The following is a 22,347-nucleotide window of genomic DNA, read 5'->3' as shown; positions in this document are numbered from 1 at the left end:
ATACTTTAGAAATTGTAAAAAAAAAATGTAAACATGTGTGCAGGGAAATGGGATCTAGAGCTGAAATGCCCCTCGTTGCTATGGAGACGCTGCAGTTCTCCCGCCGCGCCGCCAGATGTCGCTGTAGCGGTCGCTGCCGGGGAGGAGCAGAGAGAGGGGCGCGGGCGGGAAAGTTTCTGCAGTCAAACACACGGAGGGGAGGTGAGTTCTCACGGAACACCGGTACCGGGAGAGGAAAGGCGTCCATACCCGGGATCTGCTGCACGTTCGGTACGAGGTCCGGGGAGAGTGAGGTCGGTGTGCAGTGTTTGTGGTGCTGGCGGGAGAGGGAGGTGACAGGGATGGGGTGCAGGTTGTGCTCTGTGTGTGGGGGGATCCCGGTATGAGGAGGAGGCCCGGACACCGGGGCTGTACATAGGGGGCGCTCTGTGTGACTTCAGGCAGGGGGTGGTTATTACTTCATTGCTGAGGATTTGGCCCCTGGGGGCCCCTGATGGTGTAGAATATATTCCATAACCATCTGCCATTCACCTCCATGTCTTCCTCCAGGCCCTCCACTCCATATACAGACAAAGCTCCATTGTTTGTGGATGGAGCAGTGAGGGGTTGGAGCCCCTGGCAGGTGACTTTACTGTCCCCTGTGTCCCATTCAGGAGCTTTCCCTTCACTTCCTGCCCCAGAGACACATCAGGAAGTCCCCTCTTAGGTGTCCCCATTGGAGGATTTCCTCTTGTTGCTCCACCTCCTTCCCAATCCTATTCTGACACTTCGCTCCTACATGTGAAAATCTACTTTTTTTTTTGCTAGAAAATTACTTAGAACCCCCCTCCCCCCCCAACAAACACACACACACATATGTATATATATATATATATATTTTTTAGCAGAGACCCTATAGAATAAAATGGTGGGTGTGGCAAGTTTTTATGTCACACCGTATTTTCGCAGCAGCTTTTCAAACACAGTTTGTTTGGAAAAAAAAAAACATTCATGAATTTAAAAAAACAAAAATGTTGTATAATGTGAAAGACGATGTTACATCGAATAAATGGATACTTAACATGTTAGGCCCCTTTCACACAGGCGGACCGTTCAGATCGCCTCTGTTTCTCAGGCGGATCTGAACGGACGCCCAATGCATCTCTATGGGGCATCGGATGTCAGCAGAGACATGTCCGCTGACATCCGATCTGGGACGGATGGAAACCCTATTTTCCACCCCTCCAGTGGATCAGATCGGATGAGAAAGGACAGGCTGTCCGTTCCCATCTGATTCCCCCATAGAGGACAGCGGGGATCTGACAGCTCTGTCTCTGCACACAGCGCAGAGACAGAGCTGCCATCTGCCTGCTCAGTGGATAGATCTCCCGCTGAGATAAACGGAGTCCGTCTGATGGACTCCCTGTGTGAAAGGGGACTAACACTTTAAAATTGTCTGCCTGTGGAATGGCTGCAAACTACGGTGCTTAGAATTCTCCATAGGCAACGCTTTAAAACTCCTTTATAGGTTTCCAGTTTACAGTTGCACAGGAGGACTGGTGGTAGAATTATTTCTCTCACTCTGACGTTCGCGACAATACCTCACATGTGTGGTGTGATTAGGGTTGTCACCTCATCCCTTTAAAACTGAACACATATTAATTACACAGGTTCTGTGGTTGATTAAGGTGGTAATTAAATTCACTTAGTGCCTTTTCTGCCTTAAATTTGCTCCAGAACCTGTGTAATAAATGTGTTCTGTTTTAAAGGGATGAGGTGGCAACCCTAGATGTGATCGTTGTTTACATATGTGTGCGAGAGTAATGTATGCGTTCAAATTTGCGCGTAAGTATGGTAGGACGGGGGCGCTTTAATTTTTTATTTTTTTTTTGTACAATCTTTATTGCTATCACAAGAGATGAACAACACCCCTTGTGATAGCATGGGCTGTGACAGGTCCTCTTCATGGAAAGATTTGGGGTCTTGGACCCCAAATCTCTCATCTGGCCCCCCCCCCATGCAGCCCGAGATCGGTCCGATTGGCTGCTTCTCTGGCAGCTGGTGGCCAGGTAAACAAAGCGCATCTGGAAGTGATGAACACTCGTTGCTCCAGGGTTACAAAGAGAAGGGAACAAAGTCATTTCCTCGCTCTCTCTGTACAGGGCAGCCATTGCCTCCGTGATGGAATCAGAGAGCCCTGGGAGAGGTGGCGGTGGGACCCACTTCCGCCACCCGCAGAAGTGATCGAGTGGCTAATTACTTACTCGGATCACTTCTGCCTTCTACAGAATCGTCGGCTGCAAATAATGGTACCAGTATGATGTCTGTAGGTGCAGGCATCTTCCCAGTATAACCACTGAAGCCCAAAGACAGGTACATCATTGGGTGGGAAGTGGTTACCCACTTGCTTCCTAAGCCTATTCTGTTACTTCTCTCCTACATTTAAAATTAAGCTTTTTTTTTTTTTTTTTTTGCTAAAAAATTATTTATAACCCCCTAGTGTTATATAAAATTTGACCACCATTTTTATTCTCTGGGGTCTCTGCTTAAAAAAAAAAAAAAAAAAAAAAAAAAAAAAAAATATATATTATTTATTTATATATATATATATATATATATATATATATATATATATATTTTTTTTTTTAAGCAGAGACCCCAGAGAATAAAAATGGTGGTCAAATTTTTAAGTCACACGGTATTTACGCAGACGTTTTCAAACTTTTTTTTTTTTTTTTCGGGGGGGGGGGGGGGTCGAGGCCTTTTCATGGTTTAAAAAAAACAAAATACAATATTTACCCCAATTTTGTTTGTGTAATGTGAAGGATGATGTTGCGCCGAGTAAATGGATACCTAACATGTCACACTCAAAAATTGCGCATGCTTGTAAAATGGCCAAAAACCATAATACTTAAAAATTCTCCATAGGTGATGCTTTAAATGTTTTTTTATTTTTTTACAGGTTACCAGTTTAACCACTTGCCTACAGTGCACTTTCACCCCCTTCCTGCCCAGACCGATTTTCAGCTTTCAGCGCTCTCACACTTTGACTGAGAATTACTCAGTCATGCAACACTGTACCCATACAAAAATTGTGTCCTTTTTTTCACACAAATAGAGCTTTCTTTTGATGGTATTTGATCAATACTGGGTTTTTTATTTTTTGTGCTATAAATAAAAAAAGACTGAAAATATCGTGAAAAAACGCATTTTTCTTTGTTTCTGTCATAAAATTTTGCAAATTAGTCATTTTTCTTCACAAATTTTGGCCAAAATTTATACTGCTACTTATCTTTGGTAAAAATAACCCAAGTAAGTGTATATTATTTGGTCTTTGTGAAAGTTATAGAGTCCACAAGTTATGGTGCTATTCATTGAAAATTGATCACACTTGATCACACCTGATGTACTGAAGGCCTATCTCATTTCTTGAGACACTAAAAGGTCAGGAAAGTACAAATACCCCCCAAATTACCCCTTTTTGGAAAGTAGACATTCCAAGGTATTTAATAAGGGGCATGATGAGTTTTTTGAAGTTGTAATTTTTTCCCACAATGCTTTGCAAAATGAAGATTTTTTTTTTTTATTTATTTTTTTTTACAAATTGCCGTATTAACAGGTTATTTCTCTCACACAGCACATGTATACTTGCAACTACACCCCAAAACACATTCTACTACTCCGCCTGAGTATGGCGATACCACATGTGTGAGACTTTTTCACAGCCTGGCCACATACAGAGGCCTAACATCCGAGTAGCAGCGTCCGGCATTCTAGGAGCACAAATTACACATATCATTTCCTGACAACCTATCGCACTTTTGAAGGCCCTGGAGCACCAGGACAATGGAAACCCCCATAAAATGACCCCATTTTGGAAAGCAAACAGCCCAACGTATAATTTTTGAGGCATAATGAGTCTTTTGAATATGTCATTTTTTTCCACAAGTTTTTGGAAAATGTGGAAAGAAAATGAAAACACATTTTTTTTACACAAAGCTGTCCATTTATGCAATATTTCTAACACATCGCATGTACATAGCAAAACTTGCACCCCAAAATACATTCTGCTATTCCTCCTGAGTATGGCGATACCACATGTGTAACACTTTTTCACAGCCTGGCCACATACATAGGCCTAACATCCAAGTAGCGCTTTACACAAAGTTGTCCATTTATCCACTTTAAGACTGGGCCTATTTTTGACACTTGGTGTTTACAAGCTAAAATAATTTTTTTTGCTAGAAAACTACTTTGAACCCCCAAACATTATATATTTTTTTTTAGCAGAGACCCTAGAGAATAAAATGGAGATCGTTGCAATATTTTTTATCACACCATATTTGCGCAGCAGTCTTCCAAATGCGATTTTTTTGAAAAAAATTCACTTTTTTGAACTAAAAAATAAGAAAACAGTAAATTTAGCCCAATTTTTTTCCATAATATAAAAGATAATGTTACGCCGAGTAATTAGATACCCAACATGTCATGCTTCAAAATTGCGCATGCTCACAGAATGGCGCCAAACATTGGTACTTAAAAATCCCCATAGGCAACATTTTAAAAATTTCTGCAGGTTACTAGCTTAGAGTTACAGAGGAGGTCTAGGGCTCAAATTATTGCACTCGCTCTAACGATCGCGGCGATACCTCACATGTATGGTTTGAACACCGTTTACATATGTGGGCGGGACTTGCGTATGCGTTTGCTTCTGCGCGCGAGCTAACGGGGACAGGGCGCTTTAATTTTTTTTTTTTTTTTTTTATTCCTATTTATTTTATTTATTATTTTTTTATTTTTACACAGTTTAAAAAAAAAAAATGTTTTGATCATTTTTATTCCTATTACAAGGAATGTAAACATCCCTTGTAATAGAAATTGGCATGACAGGTCCTCTTTATTGTGAGATCTGGGGTCAAAAAGACCTCACACCTCACAACTACACTAAAAAAGAAAAAAAAAAAAAAAAATTGTTGAAAGAGGGAAAAAAAAAAAGCGGCCCTTTAAACCGGTTGCTAGGCAACGTCTTTTGACGTAGCTCCGGTCCTCCAAGACCATAGAGTTGAGTGAGGGCCATCTTGCCCTCACTCGACTTCCTGTCTCTGAGGATCCGGGACCGGATAGTTTTCCCCGCTGCCGGCGGGTCCGGTAAGCTGGGAAAACGTCTGGGACGCGGCAGGAGGGGGGGGGGCACCTCTTCCCCTGCACCGTAAGGGTAATTCCGCGGCGAATCCGCCACTGGGACCACCCTTATCTGAAAGCCGACCGCCCGCTGTTTCAAAAAATACCGGGGTTATGGGGGCTATCTGCTGCCATAACCCCAGTATTTAGCTTTTAATGGCCGACGCATATAGTCGTTAGGCGGTCAGTAAGTGATTGCATGTATATGGCAAACAGGTGACGATGACTGACGGGGTGACAGGTGACGATGACTGACGGGGTGACAGGTGACGATGACTGACGGGGTGACAGGTGACGATGACTGATGGGGTGACAGGTGACGATGATTGATGAGGTGACAGGTGATGATGATTGATGAGGTGACAGGTGATGATGATTGATGAGGTGACAGGTGACGATGATTGATGGGGTGACAGGTGACGATGATTGATGGGGTGACAGGTGACGATGATTGATGGGGTGACAGATGACAGTCACTGACGGGGTGACATGTGATGATGATTGATGGGGTGTCAAGTGACGATGACTGATGGGGTGACAGGTGACGGTGATTGATGGGGTGACAGGTGACGGGCGATGGTCACTGATGGGTGACAGGTGACGGGCGATGGTGCACGGCGGTACTGATGGCAGTCTCTGGTGACCGGTGAACTTTAGGCTATGTTCACATGTGAGCGTAGCGATCACGGTCAGAATCACTGCGATTCTGCCCGTGATCCAGAAATCATTGCAAATTGCGGGGCGCCTGTGCAATGCCTGTGATTTGCAATAGCACCCCAAATGCTGTGCGATGTTGCTGCGATTTCCGCCTGCCGAATCGCGGTAACATCGCGCAAACAACGCATGACGCCCCAAAGAAACTCTTGTACCTTTTTTGGGCGTCATGCGATGTTTGCGCGATGTTACCGCGATTCGGCAGGCGGAAATGGCGGCAACATCGCACAGCGTTTGGGGTGCTATTGCAAATCAGGGGCAACGCACAGGCGTCCCGCGATATGCAATGATTTCCGGATCGCGGGCAGAATCGCAGTGATTCTGCCTGCGATCGCTGCGCTCACATGTGAACGTTATGGGTGTCAATTTCTGGGCACTGATGAGGTGACTGTTGGGTGACAGGTGACATTGGGGGGGGTTGAGGACTGTGTGGGGGGACCTTTATTTGTGTGATTTTTACTTTGTGACATGTGTACAGAGCAGTAACTCACTATTTCTAGCTCTTCTCCCCTCATACTGGAAGCTGTATGAGGAGAGAAGAGCTAGTAACACTGAGTTACTGCTCTTTGTTTACATTTTCTGATCGGCTGTGAATGGATTCACAGCCGATCACATAGTAAACAGTCACTATCAGTGACTGTTTACTACCGCCGGTGACAGCTGTGTTCCTACGGAACACAGTGCCACCGACATGACCGCGCTGCGCGCTCCCGATCGCGCATGCGCGGTCATCTAGTGGGCGCCTTCATTGTGATCGGCTGTGTCATTGGAACACAGCCGATCACGTGGGAAACAGCCGCGCCCATTGGCTGTTTCCCCCCTGCCGGTGACGGGGGGTGTCCCGGGGACACCCCGACACCGGCAGTGCAGGGCGGCGCGCCCGCGATCGCGCGCCTGCCCTGCTTAAAGTGCCGCCGTCATATGACGGCGGCCCAGGATAATGGTCGCACCGCTCCGCCGTCATATGACGGCGGGCGGGCGGCAAGCGGTTAAAGTAACCGAGGAGGTCTTGTGCTAGAATTATTGCTCTCACTCTGACGATCGCAGCGATACCTCACGTGTGGTTTGAACGTCGTCTACATATGCGGGCACGACCTACATATGTTTGCTTCTTCGTGTGAGCGAAGAGAGATGGGGCGCTTAAAAAAAAAAAATATATATATATATATATATATATATATATATATATATATATATATATATATATATATATATATATATATATATATATATATATAATTTTTTTTTTTCCCCTTTTTTTATTATTATTTTTTTTACACTTTCCCTTAAAGTAGAACTATAGGCAAAACGTTTTTTTTTTGTTTTTTTTTCTCCCTCTTGGTTAAAGCAAGGGAGGGTTATAACTCCTGTCGTATTTTTTCGCCATCTGTGTCCCATTGCAGGAAGTGAGAAGAAATCCCTGCAAATTGAGGAAATCCCTTGGGGACCCCCAGGTAACCAGAACTAGTGTCCCCATTGGAAGATTTCCCCTATTACTTTTCTGGGGACAACTCAAAATTGGGGATTTTCTTTTACTTTCACTTTCTAAACACAACAAATAGAGAGGCTGAATCTCCCTAAAAAAACTGAAAGGTGTTCTAATCCCTCTCCACTCTATCCAAAACTTAAAAAAAAAAAAAAAGTTTTGCCTTTAGTTATGCTTTAAATTTCTTGATCTCTTTTATTCCTTTTACAAGGAATGTAAGCATCCCTTGTAATAAGAATAGGGCACGACAGGTCCTCTTTATGAAGCAATCTGGGTTCTGTAATTCCCCACATCTCTCCTCTTTGTTGGAAAGCTTGAGATCACAAAAAAAAAAAATCGATCTCCAGCATTCCAGCAAAAAAAAAAAAAAAATAATTTACATTTGCTGGTGCCAGAAGTGATGTCATGACATCGCTATTGGCCTCCGAGGGTCATAGAGATGGCCGGGTACCATGTGGTCCACATCCGGCTCTATGGTAACCCGCCGGCTAATTCATTCTCCAGCTCGCTGATCTTATGGGGGAGACTGGAAGATTGCGAGGGGGGGGGGGGGGGGGGTTGTGCGTCCTGCTTCCACCTGTAAAAGCATTCAGGCCGCTAGAATGGCTTTTCACAATATAGGAAATCGCCGGCTGAAAAAAAAAAAAAAAAAGGATATCTGGGTGATGGTTGCAGCTGCCGACATCATCCAGATATCTCCACTCAAAGTACAGAATGTCATATGACATCTACCTGGGGAAAGTGGTTAAAAGTAGTGATCAGCCGATATCGTTTTTTCATTGCCGATACCAATATTTTGGTCATCGCGTATTGGTATTGGCCGATATAGGCCGATATTTTCATGCATTTAAAAAAATGTATTTTTTTTTTTTACTTGACAGGTACTCTTATGGAGGGATCTGGGGGTCTAAAAGACCCCAAACCCCTCCTCTGCACTTAAAAGCATTCAAAACGCCAAGTTTGGCTGTTTTGAATGCTGTCATATTTTTTTATCTGCCGCCAGTACCCGGAAGTGAAGTCATGACATCACTTCCGGGTTTTTGCATGGAGGCCTGACCAGAGCCGAATGCGGCTTTGATCAGATCTTCGGCGGCCGTGCAGGCTGGTTGCCCAGGTCTCCCGGTCGGACGGGAGACCCGGGCGAGCCATGGAAGGCAGGGGGGTGGACATCCCCTCCCGTTCCTTGTAATGACAGCCGAGCGGCTTCTCAGCCTCATCAGTTGTCATTACAAGACAACCGACTGTCGGCTATGGACGCCGGTACCGGGTTGATGCCTCTAGCTGCAGTCATCACTCCGGTACAGCACTTTCCTAAAATATCGGCAATATCAGTAACCTCCGGGGCCGATTCCGATATATATCCGGGAAAGTGCATATCGGCCCCGCCGATAATTGGTGGATCCCTAGTTCAAAGCCATTACAGGCTACCACTATACAGAGGAGGTCTGGTGCTAGATTTATTGACCCCCAAATCTCTTCACTTCCCTTAAAAGCATTTCATCACACAAAGAAAATCTGTGTTTTCAAACGTTTTTGATTTTTTTTTTTTTTTTTTTAAATGGTGCCGTTGACATCTGATAGAGCTGCATTATTCTGAATAAAACGAGAATCACAATTTATTTTGCTTAGAATAAAGATCCTGATTCTAACATAATCTTTCACATTTTATAAAAAAATTGGGCTAACATTACTGTTTTTTTTCATTAAAGTGTTTTTTTTTCCCCAAAAACTGCGTTTGAAAGACTTCTGTGCAAATGCAGTGTGACAAAAAAGAATGCAATGATCGCCATTTTAATCTCTAGGGTCTTTGCTATAAAAATAAATAAATAATAAAAAAAATCTATATATAATGTTTAGGCATTCTAAGTAATTTTCCAGCAATCAAAATACTGATTTTAACTTGGCAATAAGTGTCAAAAAAGTATTTTAAGAGGTTAAACTGCCCTCACTTACAGACGGAAGTTCATTCCTTTTATCTAAAAGAATGAAATTATACATTGTAAAACATTGCGGACTTAACAATGTTGATAAACATTTGCCAGAGGCTTTTTTTGTTTCCGACAGCTGTGAGTGAGCAGAGAACATCTCTAAGAAACGAAGACATGCGGTTTTTAAGATCGTGAGGGGGGGTGAATCGAGATCGCGATTTTTTTTTTTTTTTTTTTTCCCCTTTTTTTAAAGATTAATCGTGCAGCTCTAACATCTGGGTAAACTGAAAGTGATGTCATGTCATTGCTTGCAGGTTACTATAGCTGAGAGGTGATCAAAGCTGATCCGGGCTTTGTTTGGGTTTCTGACTAGGTGGCGGACACATTGCCTGGTAACTCGGGTCTCCCACTGGGACGAGAGAGTCGTAGAAGTTGTGGCAGGAGGGGGGAATGTATTCTCTCTCTTTGCTTGGGAAAGTGTTTTCCAGTCTCTAGTTAGCCGCTAGAATTGCTTTTACAAGAGGGCCGCTGGCTCTAGAAAACAGTACTAGGATTATGCCTGAAGCTGCATCATCCTATGATAATCACCCAAATTCCAGTGATGTACAGGTCGGTTGCTGGCCTTTAAGTAGTTAACCACTTCCGGACCACCCACTGTGTATTTACGTCGCTACTTTGACATTGAATACCGGAGTTATGGCAGCAAATAGTTGCCTTAACCCTGGTATTTTCTTACACAGCTGGCGGTCCTCTTTCACATAAGTAGTCCCAGCGATGGATTCACTTACTTTTATGGGCAGTGGGACAGGTGCACACCCCCCTCCCACCGCTTCCCGGTCGCTTTCCCTGCTTGATGGGCAGAAAGTCGAGTGAGAGCAAGATGGCCCCCACTTGACTCTGCTCTTGGAGGACCAGAGCTATGGACGTCGGTACGGGGGTGATGCCTCTAGCTGCAGGCAATGTTGAAGGGCCGATTCCGATATATCGGGGAAAGTGCATATCAGCAGTGTATATCCGGCCAGATGTTAGAGCTGCACGATTAATCGTTTGGCGCAGTGTAGTCTTTTTGACCCCAGATCTCACAATAAAGGGGAACGGTTCTGCTTATTTCTAAAAAAAAAAAAAAAAAAAATGTTTACATTCTTTGTAATAGGAATAAAAGTGATCACATTTTTTATTTTTAAAGGGACAGTGTAAAAATAAATAAGGAAGAAACAAAATTTATAGCGCCCCGTCCCTCCGAGCAGAAGCGAGCGCATACGCAAGTTGCGCTCACATATTTAAACAATGTTCAAACCACACATCTGAGGTATCTCTGCGATTGTTGGAGTGAGAGCAATCATTCTAGTACTAGAACTTCTATGTAACTTTAAACTGTAGAAATTTTTAAAGCGTCACCTGTGAATATTTTTAGGTACCAAAGTTTGTCGCCATTCCACGGGCGTGCAAAATTTTGAAGCGTGACATGTTGGGTATCAATTTTATCGGTGTAACATTATTTTTCACATTATAGAAAAAAACAGGCTAATTTTACTGTTTTTTTTTTTTTTAATTAGTGTATTTAAAAAAAAAAAATGTGTTTGTAAGACCGCTGCGCAATACCGGTGTGACCTAAAAGTATTGCAACAATCTCCATTTTATTCTCTAGGGTCTCTGATAATAAAAAAAAAAAAAAAAAAGTTATTTTTCGTTCATTGACGGACACAGCGCTCCATAAATTATAACTACTGGGTTATTTTGCCTCCTCCAGGAGTAGGACTAGGCAGAACAAAAAACACCTGGCTATGCTCATGGGACATCCTCAGCTTTGTACATAACCCCCCTTTCTGCTCTAGGTAATCAGTTTTATTCTGTCTAGACAGGACCTAAGCTCCCAGCTGGGATTTCTGGTCCTAGCAGATTTTTTCTCTTTCCTTACATCTTTTGTTATTTCTCTCCGGAGATCTACAATCCACTGCCGGACTGGGCGATGGGCTGGATAATCTAGATCAGTGTTTCTCATCTCCGGTCCTCAGGCCACACTAACAGGCCAGGTTTGCAAGAAAACTGAAATACATCACAAGTGATATTATTTGCTGCTCAGTGATTGCAGTATTCTAGCCTTGCATGTCCCCAAGGTAATACTTAGAATCTGGCCTGTTAGTGTGCCCTGAGGACCGGAGTTGAGAAACACTGATCTAGATCTAGTGGCCTGCCCAGCCAGTGAGCGCATGCAGACCGCAGCTACGTGGCGCGACATAGCATCACGGACAGAGGCTGGTCCAAGAGCTAAACATCTCGCAGGGTTACATATGACCGTGCTTGGGTCTGAGTCGCAGCGGTCCCTTGGCCGACAGCTCCCCTACTTCGGTGTCTGGAGTGTTACCAGCACCATGGAATGGTAAGTACAGTCCCTCTCCCCTTTTGGGGATGTTTTTTTTTGGCGTGAACACGGGTAACCTCCAGGGACAGTCAGATCTGCCTGCAGGTTCCCTCCTCCCTTCCTTAAAAATCCCTCAGTGAGTTGGGCTTCCTCCCACTCCCTTCCCCCCCCTGTCTGGACCTGGAGTCTGGTGAGGGTCCCAAGGCAGGGGATGCAACGGAGACCCCTGGGGTCTCCCCCGCTATCCCCACTCTGTAAGGGTCCTGGGATAGTGTGCCCTGCCCTGGTAGTCTGGAGGGGTCCCAGTGTAGGAGACCCCTAGGTGCATGCCCCACTGTTTGCAGTATAATATTGCAGGAGGGGGTCACAGTGCCGAGACCGGTGCAGAGTGCGCAGCGGAGTCCCCCCTAACGCGTGTTCTACCTTCAAGGAGTGGTCCCCTTGCAGGGGGGGTGCAGCCTTGCAGATGGCACAGGGAAGAACCTGGCAGCATGCTGTAGCTGATGGCCATTTTCCCTTAGTCTGGCTGGTCTCTGGTTGGCGGCCATGTTTGTGTAGCCCAATGATGTCACGGGGGCTATTTTCCCTTAGTTTGGCTGGTCTGCGGTTGGTGGCCATGTTTGTGTAGCCCGATGTCACGGGGGCCATTTTCCCTCAGTCCGTGAGATGCTGGAGATGACTGAAGCCTCGTGGGGATGCCGAAGCTCTTCCTCCTTACTTTCCTCTTCCTGTGCCCGGGACATATCAACAGGGATGGCGTCCATGGTGATGCTGGGTCCAAATTCTCGCCGCTCCTCTGATCAGTAGGGTCAAGTTCTTGGGGGTACCTGTTGGCTCTCTCTGTCTGCTGATAGGTACCCTGAGCCTTTGGGGGGGGGGGGGGGATCCTTTAGTGGTGCAAAAAGATCGTTTTTGTACTGAAAGACCTTTCCTTATTGGAGCTTCAGGGTCTCATCTCCCCCCACTGTCCCCCTCATGGAGGTGGTAGGTCCCTCGGAACCCCAGCTTCCCATGGTTGCACTAACAGTGGTCCTGCAGTTCTTAGTGTCCCAAGTGGCGTGTGGGCAAAGACCCAGGAGGAAGCGTCTCCCTCCTTTCCCTGCTCAGTCTGTCTGATTCTGAGCCTGATACTGCCATGGATGCGGGCCATCCAGGGGGGGCTTAATATCACACCCCCAGATCCATCCGATAGTGAGGATGATTCCTCCATGGTCGCAGCAGACGCACTTATCACTGCAGTGCGTGAGAGTTTAACCGGTTGCCGACCGCCGCACGACTATATACTGCGGCGGTCTGCCCCGGCCAGGCAGAGTGACGTATCGGTACGTCACTCGCCTGTCACTGACTTGCGAGCCTATCGCGGGCGGGCGCGCGCCCGCCGAGGCGCGCGCCCGCCGCGGCTCGTTCACAGGCAAGTCAGTGCGTGTGACCGGCGGACTCGATGTCCGCCAGTCACACTGCGATCGCTCCTGTGAAGGGAGAAAGACAGAGCAGCTTGTGTAAACAAGCTGCCTGTCAGTTCTCCCTGTGTAAAAGTAAAGATCTGACCGTTCTACTATGTAGAACGGTTGATCTTTGCTTTTACACCAATAGGAATGTCCCTACACAGTAGAAAGCACGCCCCTAGGACACACTTAACCCCTCCCTGTCCAATAAAGTTAACCCCTTCCCTGCCAGTGTCATTTTTGCAGTAACAGTGCATATGTATAGCACTGATTACTGCAGTAATGTCACTGGTAACCCCAAAAGTGTCAAAAATGTCAGTCAAGGGTCCGATCTGTCCGCCGCAATGTCGCAGTACCGAAAAAAAAATCGCAGATCGCCGCCATTACGCGTTAAAAAAAAAACACCAAAAATGACAAAAATCTTTCTCTTTGTTAGTAAACGCGATAACTTTTGCGCAAACCAATCAAAATACGCTTTTTGCGATTTTTTTTTTTTTACCAAACATAGGTAGCATAAAACAAATTGGCCGAAAAATGTTAAAAAATTTTGATTTTTACTTTTTTTTTTGGGGAATTTCATATAAAAAAATGTGAAAAATATTGTTATTTTTGCAAAATTTACGCTCTTTTTTTGTTTATAGCGCGTGATCAAAAAATCGCACAGGTGATCAAATACCACCAAAAGAAAGCTCTGTTTGTGGGAAAAAAAGGACGTCAAATTCGTTTAGGTACAGCGTCGCACGACCGCGCAATTGTCCGTTAAAGTCACGCAGTAAAAAATCGCAAAAAAACCCCTGGTCCTTTAGCAGCCAAATCCTCCGGGGCTTAAGTGGTTAAAAAATGGAGGATGCAGCTGATGTAGCCACAGAGGTGGCTGTGTTGTTTGGTACACATAAGTCACCTCGCACTCCAAAGGTGTTTCCTTGTGTGCCTTATTTTGACAGGTTTTCCTGTAAGGAATGGGAACAACCAAAATTACCCTTTGTGGTCCCCTTATGTTTTGCTGTATGTTACCCTTTTGAGGAGTCACTTTTAAAAAGGTGGGCTAGTCCACCAGCAGTGGACCTTCCTATTTCCAGGTGGAACAAAACTGCCATGATCCCAGTAGAGGAATCCCTGTCCTTTTAAGGACCTGGCTGAGGAAAGCGGAGGCTGTGGCATGCAGCATGTTTACTATGGCTGGTTCGACATTGCGGCCAGTCTTTGCCTCAGCCCTGGTGTCTCAGACCCTAACTAAATGGGCCAAGCTTTTGCGCCAGGGCCCTGAGGGGTGAGCAGGTCCTCGCTGCTTATATTGATTTAGCAGACCAGTTGGTCCATGGGCTGCAGTTTTTGTGATACAGCTTTGGATACAGCCCCTGTGCTGTCCAAACTTTGTTTCAGACGTGGTGATTAGGCGCTTGCTGTGGCTTAAGAATTGGCCCGCAGACCAAGCCTCTAAGCAAGCTCTCATTGATCTGCCCTTTCAAGGTGATCACCTGTTTGGGGCTACCCTGGATGACGACATTAAGGGTATCATGGGGGGGGGGGGGGCAGTACCTTCCTGCCATAGTCTAGGAAAGGGAAGGAGCCTCAAAGCAAATGGGGGCCCTCCTGCTCAGCACATAGAAAATTTTGTGCTTCTAGGAAGGAGAGTAAGGGAAATAGACCTTTCAAACCTTCTCTGGGAGGTTCCAAGCATCCTTGGTCTGGTAAGCTAGCTTCTCCGGACCTGCAGACAAGACCCCTTCAGCATGAAGGTCTGCCCTCAGCCATTATTGGGGTGGGGGGACAACTTTGCTGGTTTCCGGCCTCGTGGACCTCCTTCGTGAGCGTCAAGGGGATCCACAAGATTCTTTTGGGGGTACCCAGAAAGGAAGACTAAGCTTGTCCTTCAGGGTTTTAGGTCCTGAGTCTCCTTGTGCGGATTAAATTCCTGCAAAGGTTCAGGTGATGTCTGAACTACCTAAGGTTCTCCCTATCCCTGTCCAGGGAATTGATTTACCTATGTCTGATTCTAATTCTGACCAGGGTGGTCCTTCCTCTGGACAAACTTCAGGAACCACAGGCCGTAATTCACCGGCTGTTGTCACACAGATAGTTCTCTCTCCCATTTTGCATACAAGTTCTGAGTTTGGTGGTATTCACCTTCAAGACAGTTCTGTTTGCACCACTCTACATGCAGCTCCTTTAGCAGGTTCGGCTCCACAGGAGGATACCGAGGTGTGTGGCGAGATCACGGGTTCCTCTGGCAAAACCCGCAGGCTTCCAAGGGCCAAGGTAAGGCCAGTATCCTCCTCTGGCTTAGGCTTCTGCAATTCCTGCGAAGAATCAAGGCGAGGATCTTCTAATCTGTCTGGTGGCGATAATCGAATAGTGAAAAGTGCAGCGCTAAAACAATAAGACAATAAAAACATCAATGGATAAATGAAAAGTCTATGAATGGCACGCAGTAGTCTTGTAAAAAAGAGGAGAAAACAGTCCAATAAGAAATCCCAATGAAAGTGCTCAGTGCTGATCAGTAAACAGGACACAAGTGCTTGTTCAGTGCAATCCTTCACCAGAGGTGCTAGCCTCTCACCTGTAGGCTGTGAAAAGACAGCCTTAAAAGTACACTCCCAGCAATGTGAAAATCCTGACCAGGACAGCAATCACAGAGGGCATCTCTCCTTTTTGTAAAGGTGTTCACAACGATCCCCATGTAATAGAAAGGGGGCAGACCATAGTGCAATATGTTTCAAACACCACAATTTATTAATAAAACAAATGGACAGCCTCTTACTTCAAGGTAATGCAAAAACGAGCAGTACAGCAATCCAGCTGATCTCCAGACAGAGCGGAACGCTCTGCTAACAGGGGCTACGAGTGACGTCACGATCTCCTCCCCCTTGCGCACGCGTATCGTGCGTGGGCGGGACTTCCTCAGCGTTCATACATCTTCAAATGGATCAGACGATGATGCAGGCCTATTCCATTAAAAGTCAGGTTTCACCTTCACGGCGCATTCAACTCGGGCGTTGATTGCTTCTTGGGCCTTCCGTCATCAGGCATTAATATCGCAAGTTTGGTCATTGGTGCATACCTTCACAAAATTCTATCGGGTAGATACTTTTGCAGGCTGCTGTTTAAGAGGGGCTGTTCCCTCTTGAGGGGTGTTTTTCTTTAAACCTTTATTTCTCAGACGGGGCTCTTGTGTCCTGGTTAAGGGCTCTTTTATTTAGCCTTGGGTTATTTTCCCCACCCCTCATTTTCCTTTTGGCACTGCTCTTTGACATCCCAGTAGGTATGATTTATGGATCGCTGTGTCCGTCGATGAACGAAAGAGAAAATGGGATTTTTGTACTTACCGTAAAATCCATTTGTTTGCGTTCCTCATGGGACACCGCATCCATCCCTCTATGGAGTTCTGATACTTCTAATACTGCTTGCTACTAAACTGATTACCTAGAGCAGAGAGGGGGGGGGGGGGGTTATATACCAAGCGGAGGACAGCCCATGGGCGTAGCCAGGTGTTTTTTGTTCTGCCTAGTCTTAAGCCCCGTACACACGTACCGAATGTCGGCCGAACGATCGGCCGTCTTTTGTCCGGTGCTGTCCTGTGGGGTGAAAAGTGCTAAAGACTGCACACGAATTTTATCGGCCAACAGCCGACTGCAGAAGTGATGTCATGTGATGGTTAGCTTTCCGTGTGTTTTTTCTTCTCTGAGCATGCCCAGTCTTGCTCATCTGTTGTCGGCCGATTTCTGTACTGACTGGCGAACATTCGGCCGTTCTGGTGTTGGCCAACAAAAATTTTAATGCCTGCACACCAGATTCTGTTCGGCCGAAAAGTCGCAGTCGGTTGTCGGAAGCATCATACTAACAAGCCGACAATCGGCCGATCGGTCGGTGGCCGAATATTTACGACCGACAATCGCTACGTGTGTACGGGCCTTTACTCTTGGAGGAGGCAATATAACCCAGTAGTTGGGATTTTTGGAGCGCTGTGTCCGTCAATGCACTCAGAGAAATGGATTTTACGGCAAGTACAAAAATCCCATTATATAAAGTTTAGAGGTTCTAAGTAATTTTCTAGCAAAAAATACTGATTTTAACTTGTAAACAAGTGTCAGAAATAGGCCTGGTCCTTAAGTGGTTAAAGACCTTCACCCTAAGGCTGCATTCACATGTTCGCATTTCCGGAAGGTGCAAAAAACGTGTCGCACTTGGCAGTGCTGCTAATTGTTAATGGCACCCCAAGCGTGGTTAGCCGATGTGCATTTTGCCACACTACAAATGCACCAAAGCACAGTTCAAAGAAAAAGTACGACACTCCGTGCCTGAAAAGGTTTTGAAGCTTGTTTGGTGCACATAGTGCAACATGTTTAAGTGAATAGGCCTCCCGATGTGCAAAAATTCGTCATAAAATGTGTGCAGGATTGAGGGTTTCTGCTGTGCTAGTTGTCCATGGGGCCTGAGGGCTAATTCACACCAGCTGCTGTTACATCACAGTGCCTGCTGTGCAGTCCAGTCCAGCTGGATCAACACAGTGCCAATGCGCTGATCTCGGCACATCGCAACATTTTACTTTTTTTTTTTTTTTTTTTTTAAATAACTTTTTTGAAATGTCACACAGTGGAGCTTTTCTTGCTTTGGCAAGAAGTTCTCCCCACCCTTGCGTATGCGCAGATGTGCTGCAGTGCTCGGTTCCTGAGAGTGTCCTTCAGCATATCTGCACATGCACAAAGTTCCCCACCTGCACACGAGCGGGGTTTCCCAGTCATCTACAATGACCAGCAACAGGGGAGTCCGAAAACCTTCTCCGTCTTTGTTGTCCCGACAGGCTCTGCCAGGATTCAAAGGCCGGATAGAGCCTTGTGGCTCGGGGGTGCAGAACCTGGCCAGAGCGACACTGCAGTTCTGCTGTAACAGTTTGAATATTTTCTTGCTCAGTCACCAATAGAAATAGAGAGGGTGAATCTACGTAATGGGGACACAGACAGAGGGTCTAAAACAAAGTGTGTGTGTGTTTTTTTTTTTTTTTTCTAGAGATACTGTAAGGCTCCTTTCACACTGAGGGGCCGATCAGATAGGCAGACTCAGTCAGACCATCCATAGCTCTCTTGGATGGTTCTTTGGTGGGAAGTGGTTTAAAAGAGCTATTTACTACTTTGTTGGTAATTTTTATGAATTTTTCTTTCTGTTCTGTTTTTGTCCAGGTCCCAGCATTTATAATGAAGGTAAACACCTGTGAGATTTCCTGGCATAACCGCGAGCCCGTCTATAGCGTTGATTTCCAGCATGGGACAAGTAAAGTGAATAGAATGGCATCAGCAGGAGTGGACACTGCAGTGCGGGTATGTTACTTCTACACTGAGGAGATCTAAATGGAAATACATTGTAATCCTCCATGCAACAGATGCTAAACTAGTGTGACCGATCAGCTGCTCCTGATGCCCTCCTTAGCGCCCGTTCACACCAGTAGGTGTCCTCCAATGTGTTGTTAAAGCGGAACTTTACCCATAACAACTTGATAAAAAAAAGATTGCTTTGCAAAGAACATACATTCCTAGGGATGCACCGATACTGATACTAAGTACTCATGAGTATTTTCATGAGTACTTATACTTGTGAAAATGCTCTGATACCCGAAACCGTTACTTTGCAGTGCAGTTTGTGCCCATAAAGTGAACTTAGAATGAAATCAACATGACAAGTCTGGGTTCACACGGGAGCAGTGGGGGAAATCGCATGTGATTCGTACAGGAATGGCGCCGTGTGCTATTCTTTGCAGTGTGATTTGAGTCCATACATTTTATATGGGCTCAAATTGCATCGCAAAGGTATCAGTACTCTGCCACTGCGAGGACTTTACCAAAAGTATCAGTACTCCTATCCCCCGATTAAAAAAAGGCTATCATTGCAACCCTATACATTCTGAATTAATAAATATGCTACCAAAATGAGTGTGTGCTGTAAATTGCCTCCAGCATTACTCCTGTTTCTTCTTGCAGAAGGTTGCCATTTTGCTGAAGCACAGAGCCTCTAAACAGCATTAAATCTTTAGACTGTCAGCAGATTGACATTTTCGCATAGTGCCAAAAAAATAGAGAGCAACTGAGCCATGTGCAGAGCAGGGTGAGACTAATTTTCAGCTTTCAGCGCTGTTGCACTTTGAATGACAGTTACACGGTCATGTAACACTGTACCCAAACTAATTTTTTTTTTATTTTTTTTTTTAACACAAATAGAGCTTTTTTTTTGGTGGCATTTAACACTTTTTTTTTTTTCAAAATAAGCAAATACAGAACATCTAAGTGTCCATTCACACTACCGCGACTTGTCAGCCTGACAAGTCGCGGGCCGTCGCGGTCCATGCAGTGCTACAGGACCCGTTCTAATGGGAGCGACACAAGTCGCTCCGACTTAGAAAAAGGGTCCTGTACTACTTCGGGGCGACCTCGGAGCGACTTGCATAGACATTCATTACATGAAGTCGCGGTGCACGCGACTTCACAGGTCGCCCCTGAAGTCAGAGCGACCTAGTGTGAACCGGCACTAATGGGGGTGGTTTCATAATTATCAATTAGCTGCTACACCTGCAGGGCTCTAATGAGGAAAATTGCAGGCTCTGCATCCCGTTTAGACGTATTCCTATTGGGAGTATCTCACCAAAAATAACTTTTGTTGCAGGGAATGCCTGAAATCTGACTTGTATCTTAGTGTAGATTTCTGGGAAAATCAGTGAGCCAATCACACAACCAGGAAATGTTTCTGGGGGGCGTTCTGTGTACAAAACCCCTCCAGGTAGCCATATTGCATTGCATGTTCCAGCAAATTACAGCAGCTGCCGATGAAAAAGGAAAGGTCATTTTTAAAAACATTCAGTTAGAATATGACTTGCCACAATGTATACGATATATATTTTTTTCTGTTTTTGCTATTTATTTTTCCCCCCAGGAAAGTGTTTCAGTATGCAGCAATCTATGCTATATTTTTTTTTTTACCTGGCTCTTTACAGAGGAAGGGGCTGTCAGCAGATAACACAAACCTGCATACAGCCATCGCAGTACTACCGCCACTGTGGCTGAAAGCTGCAGCTCCCTTACAAGGAAGCAATCATGTATTTTATCTGCTCCTCCTCCTTTTTTTTTTTTTTTTTTTTTTTTTTTTTTTAATTTTCAGAATGTCGTGTAGTCTGTGAACACAATAAAAAGGCATTCTGTGAATGGAGAAGGGGAGGGGGGGGGGGGATAAATGACACTATGGCTTCTGTGTATGAGATCTGCTGGTCTTATTGTCAGTGCCAGAAGTCTTGTGCTGGCTGTACTCTCCGGCATCAATGAATCGATTTTTACAGCACACTGATATTCCAGGGTAATCATCATTAAAGGTAATTTGTTTGCCTTGTGGTATGTACAAAGAAAACCTTTTTTTGCTATAGTTCTGTTTTTAAGTAATAAGTTGCAGAATGACAGTTGTAAGACCAAGCTCTGTGTATTTGTATTTCTCTAGATTTGGAAGGTTGAAAAGTCAGACGATGGAGCAGCGCTTGTGGAGTTCTTGGCAAGCCTTGTGCGGCACACCAAAGCTGTCAATGTTGTTCGATTCTCTCCAAATGGTGAAATTTTGGCCTCAGGTGGAGACGGTAAGATTTCTATGAATTTCCATTTTATCTTAATTTTTGCCAGATGTTTTGAGCAAACAATAACTATAAAAGGAGGAACGATCCTTGATTTAATATATTTTATTAAATGCAAGCAGTGCAAGTACCGAAATTTGACTTGTTTTGACCCCTTACAATTCCTGTATAGCAAAGCTCAAACTGGGAGAGGGGAAAACGACACAAGGAGACATTCTGTTTAGGGATGTAACGATATCAAAATCTCACGGTACGATACAATTTCGATATTGACCTCACGGTACGATATTTATTGCGATATTGTGGAAAAGCTCACGGTATTGTTAAATGGCTCACGATAGTGTTTGGATAAGGACCACCATATGTCTGATAACACCACCACCAGTGCTGGGGTATGGCCAAAAAGCTCACCAGATCACCATGCCTGACCACACTCTCATGGATTAGGCAGAAACAGCATGTGAGCATGGGTTAAATAATATGGATAAACCACCTTCCTCCTGGCAATCTCGGATCCTGCAAGGACTCTTCCTCTCATGGGCAATGTGTGGATGACAAAATAGAAAGCACTCCCAGTCCCATAGCGTTTAGGCAATGTTTATTCACAATAATAATCTCTTGCACTCACTTAGTAAGTTAGTAGATCATAGAGCACAAAAAGAGCTGGTGGGTTGGGTTCAGAGTCTCAGTCTGGTACATTAATAGAGAATTCTGCTTTGGAGTACGAACACCTCCAACATCACCAGGCAGCAAATATAAAATATGCTGAGTTCACTGAAAGAGTGCTTGAGTGTAATGGCTTCTCTCTGTCCTTTATGGGCCTTCAGTGACCCCCTCAACAGTTGTGTGTCAGTGATAAAAATGCCCCTAACATTGATGGTCAGTGAGAAGAATGCCCCCCTTAAAGTAGTAGTTACTTTGCAGACTGGAGTCGCCCAGACAGCCCAGAGTGAGAGAACATCCAGCCTGAGGGATCATCAATGAGGCCTGCAGGCAGTATTAGAACAAATCTCTGTCTTTAATACTATTGAAGAAATAAGTTTGCAAATATGTGAAAGCCACATAAAAAATCACTTTGAAATATATTTACTCACTAAGTAAAAATATGATATGCTTTCCCCCTAAAACCAACTCTATGACCTATGTTGCAAATCCTCCTGTTTAATGAATGACCACAGATAAACACTACTTGAATTCCATCAGTATGTTACGTTAGTGGCACTGGCGTCAGTGTTTTTTTTTTTTTTTTTTTTTTCATTTAATTTATCTTTACATATTACACTCACCGGCGGTCCGGTGTCTTGCTCTTGCCTTAGTGGTGCTGTTTCCTGGTGCCTGCCTGGAAGCTGCTCTGCCGAGTCCGCCGCTCTCGTGCGCTGGCTCCGCCTCTGCCCCACAAGCCCGCCCACCCACACTGCTCCAAACCAACTGGCAGCCGCTCGCCTTGGCTCGGCCAGTAAGCACTGCAGCATAGGGAGGTGAGTGACCGTGACAGACAGGAGCCGAGACAGAGACGGCGGCCAGACCAGTTAATTTGAATACTCCGAGACGAGTCCCAGCCGTGGCAATTATTTTTTTTTTCTTCTAGCGGCCGCCCCTGATCATCTGCAACCGTGCAACCCAACCACAACGATATCAGGACACGTTAACCA

The 22,347-nt window shown here is 45.1% G+C and overlaps 1 protein-coding gene across 1 annotated transcript in view; it reads left to right on the top strand.

The window, feature by feature from the left end:
- The first annotated feature begins 141 nt into the window (after window positions 1-141).
- The window catches only part of CHAF1B (chromatin assembly factor 1 subunit B), a 56,960-nt gene continuing 34,754 nt past the window's right edge, over window positions 142-22,347 (top strand). The window contains exons 1-3 of the mRNA XM_082246948.1: window positions 142-201; window positions 18,273-18,410; window positions 20,569-20,701. Of these exons, the coding sequence (XP_082103074.1) occupies window positions 18,288-18,410; window positions 20,569-20,701 (256 nt within the window). The 5' untranslated portion in view covers window positions 142-201; window positions 18,273-18,287. The remainder of the gene's footprint in view (window positions 202-18,272; window positions 18,411-20,568; window positions 20,702-22,347) is intronic.

Source organism: Pelophylax lessonae (assembly GCF_965119305.1).
Source record: "Pelophylax lessonae genome assembly, chromosome: 2".
Classification (NCBI taxonomy): domain Eukaryota; kingdom Metazoa; phylum Chordata; class Amphibia; order Anura; family Ranidae; genus Pelophylax; species Pelophylax lessonae.
This window is presented reverse-complemented; position numbering and strand designations above follow the sequence as displayed.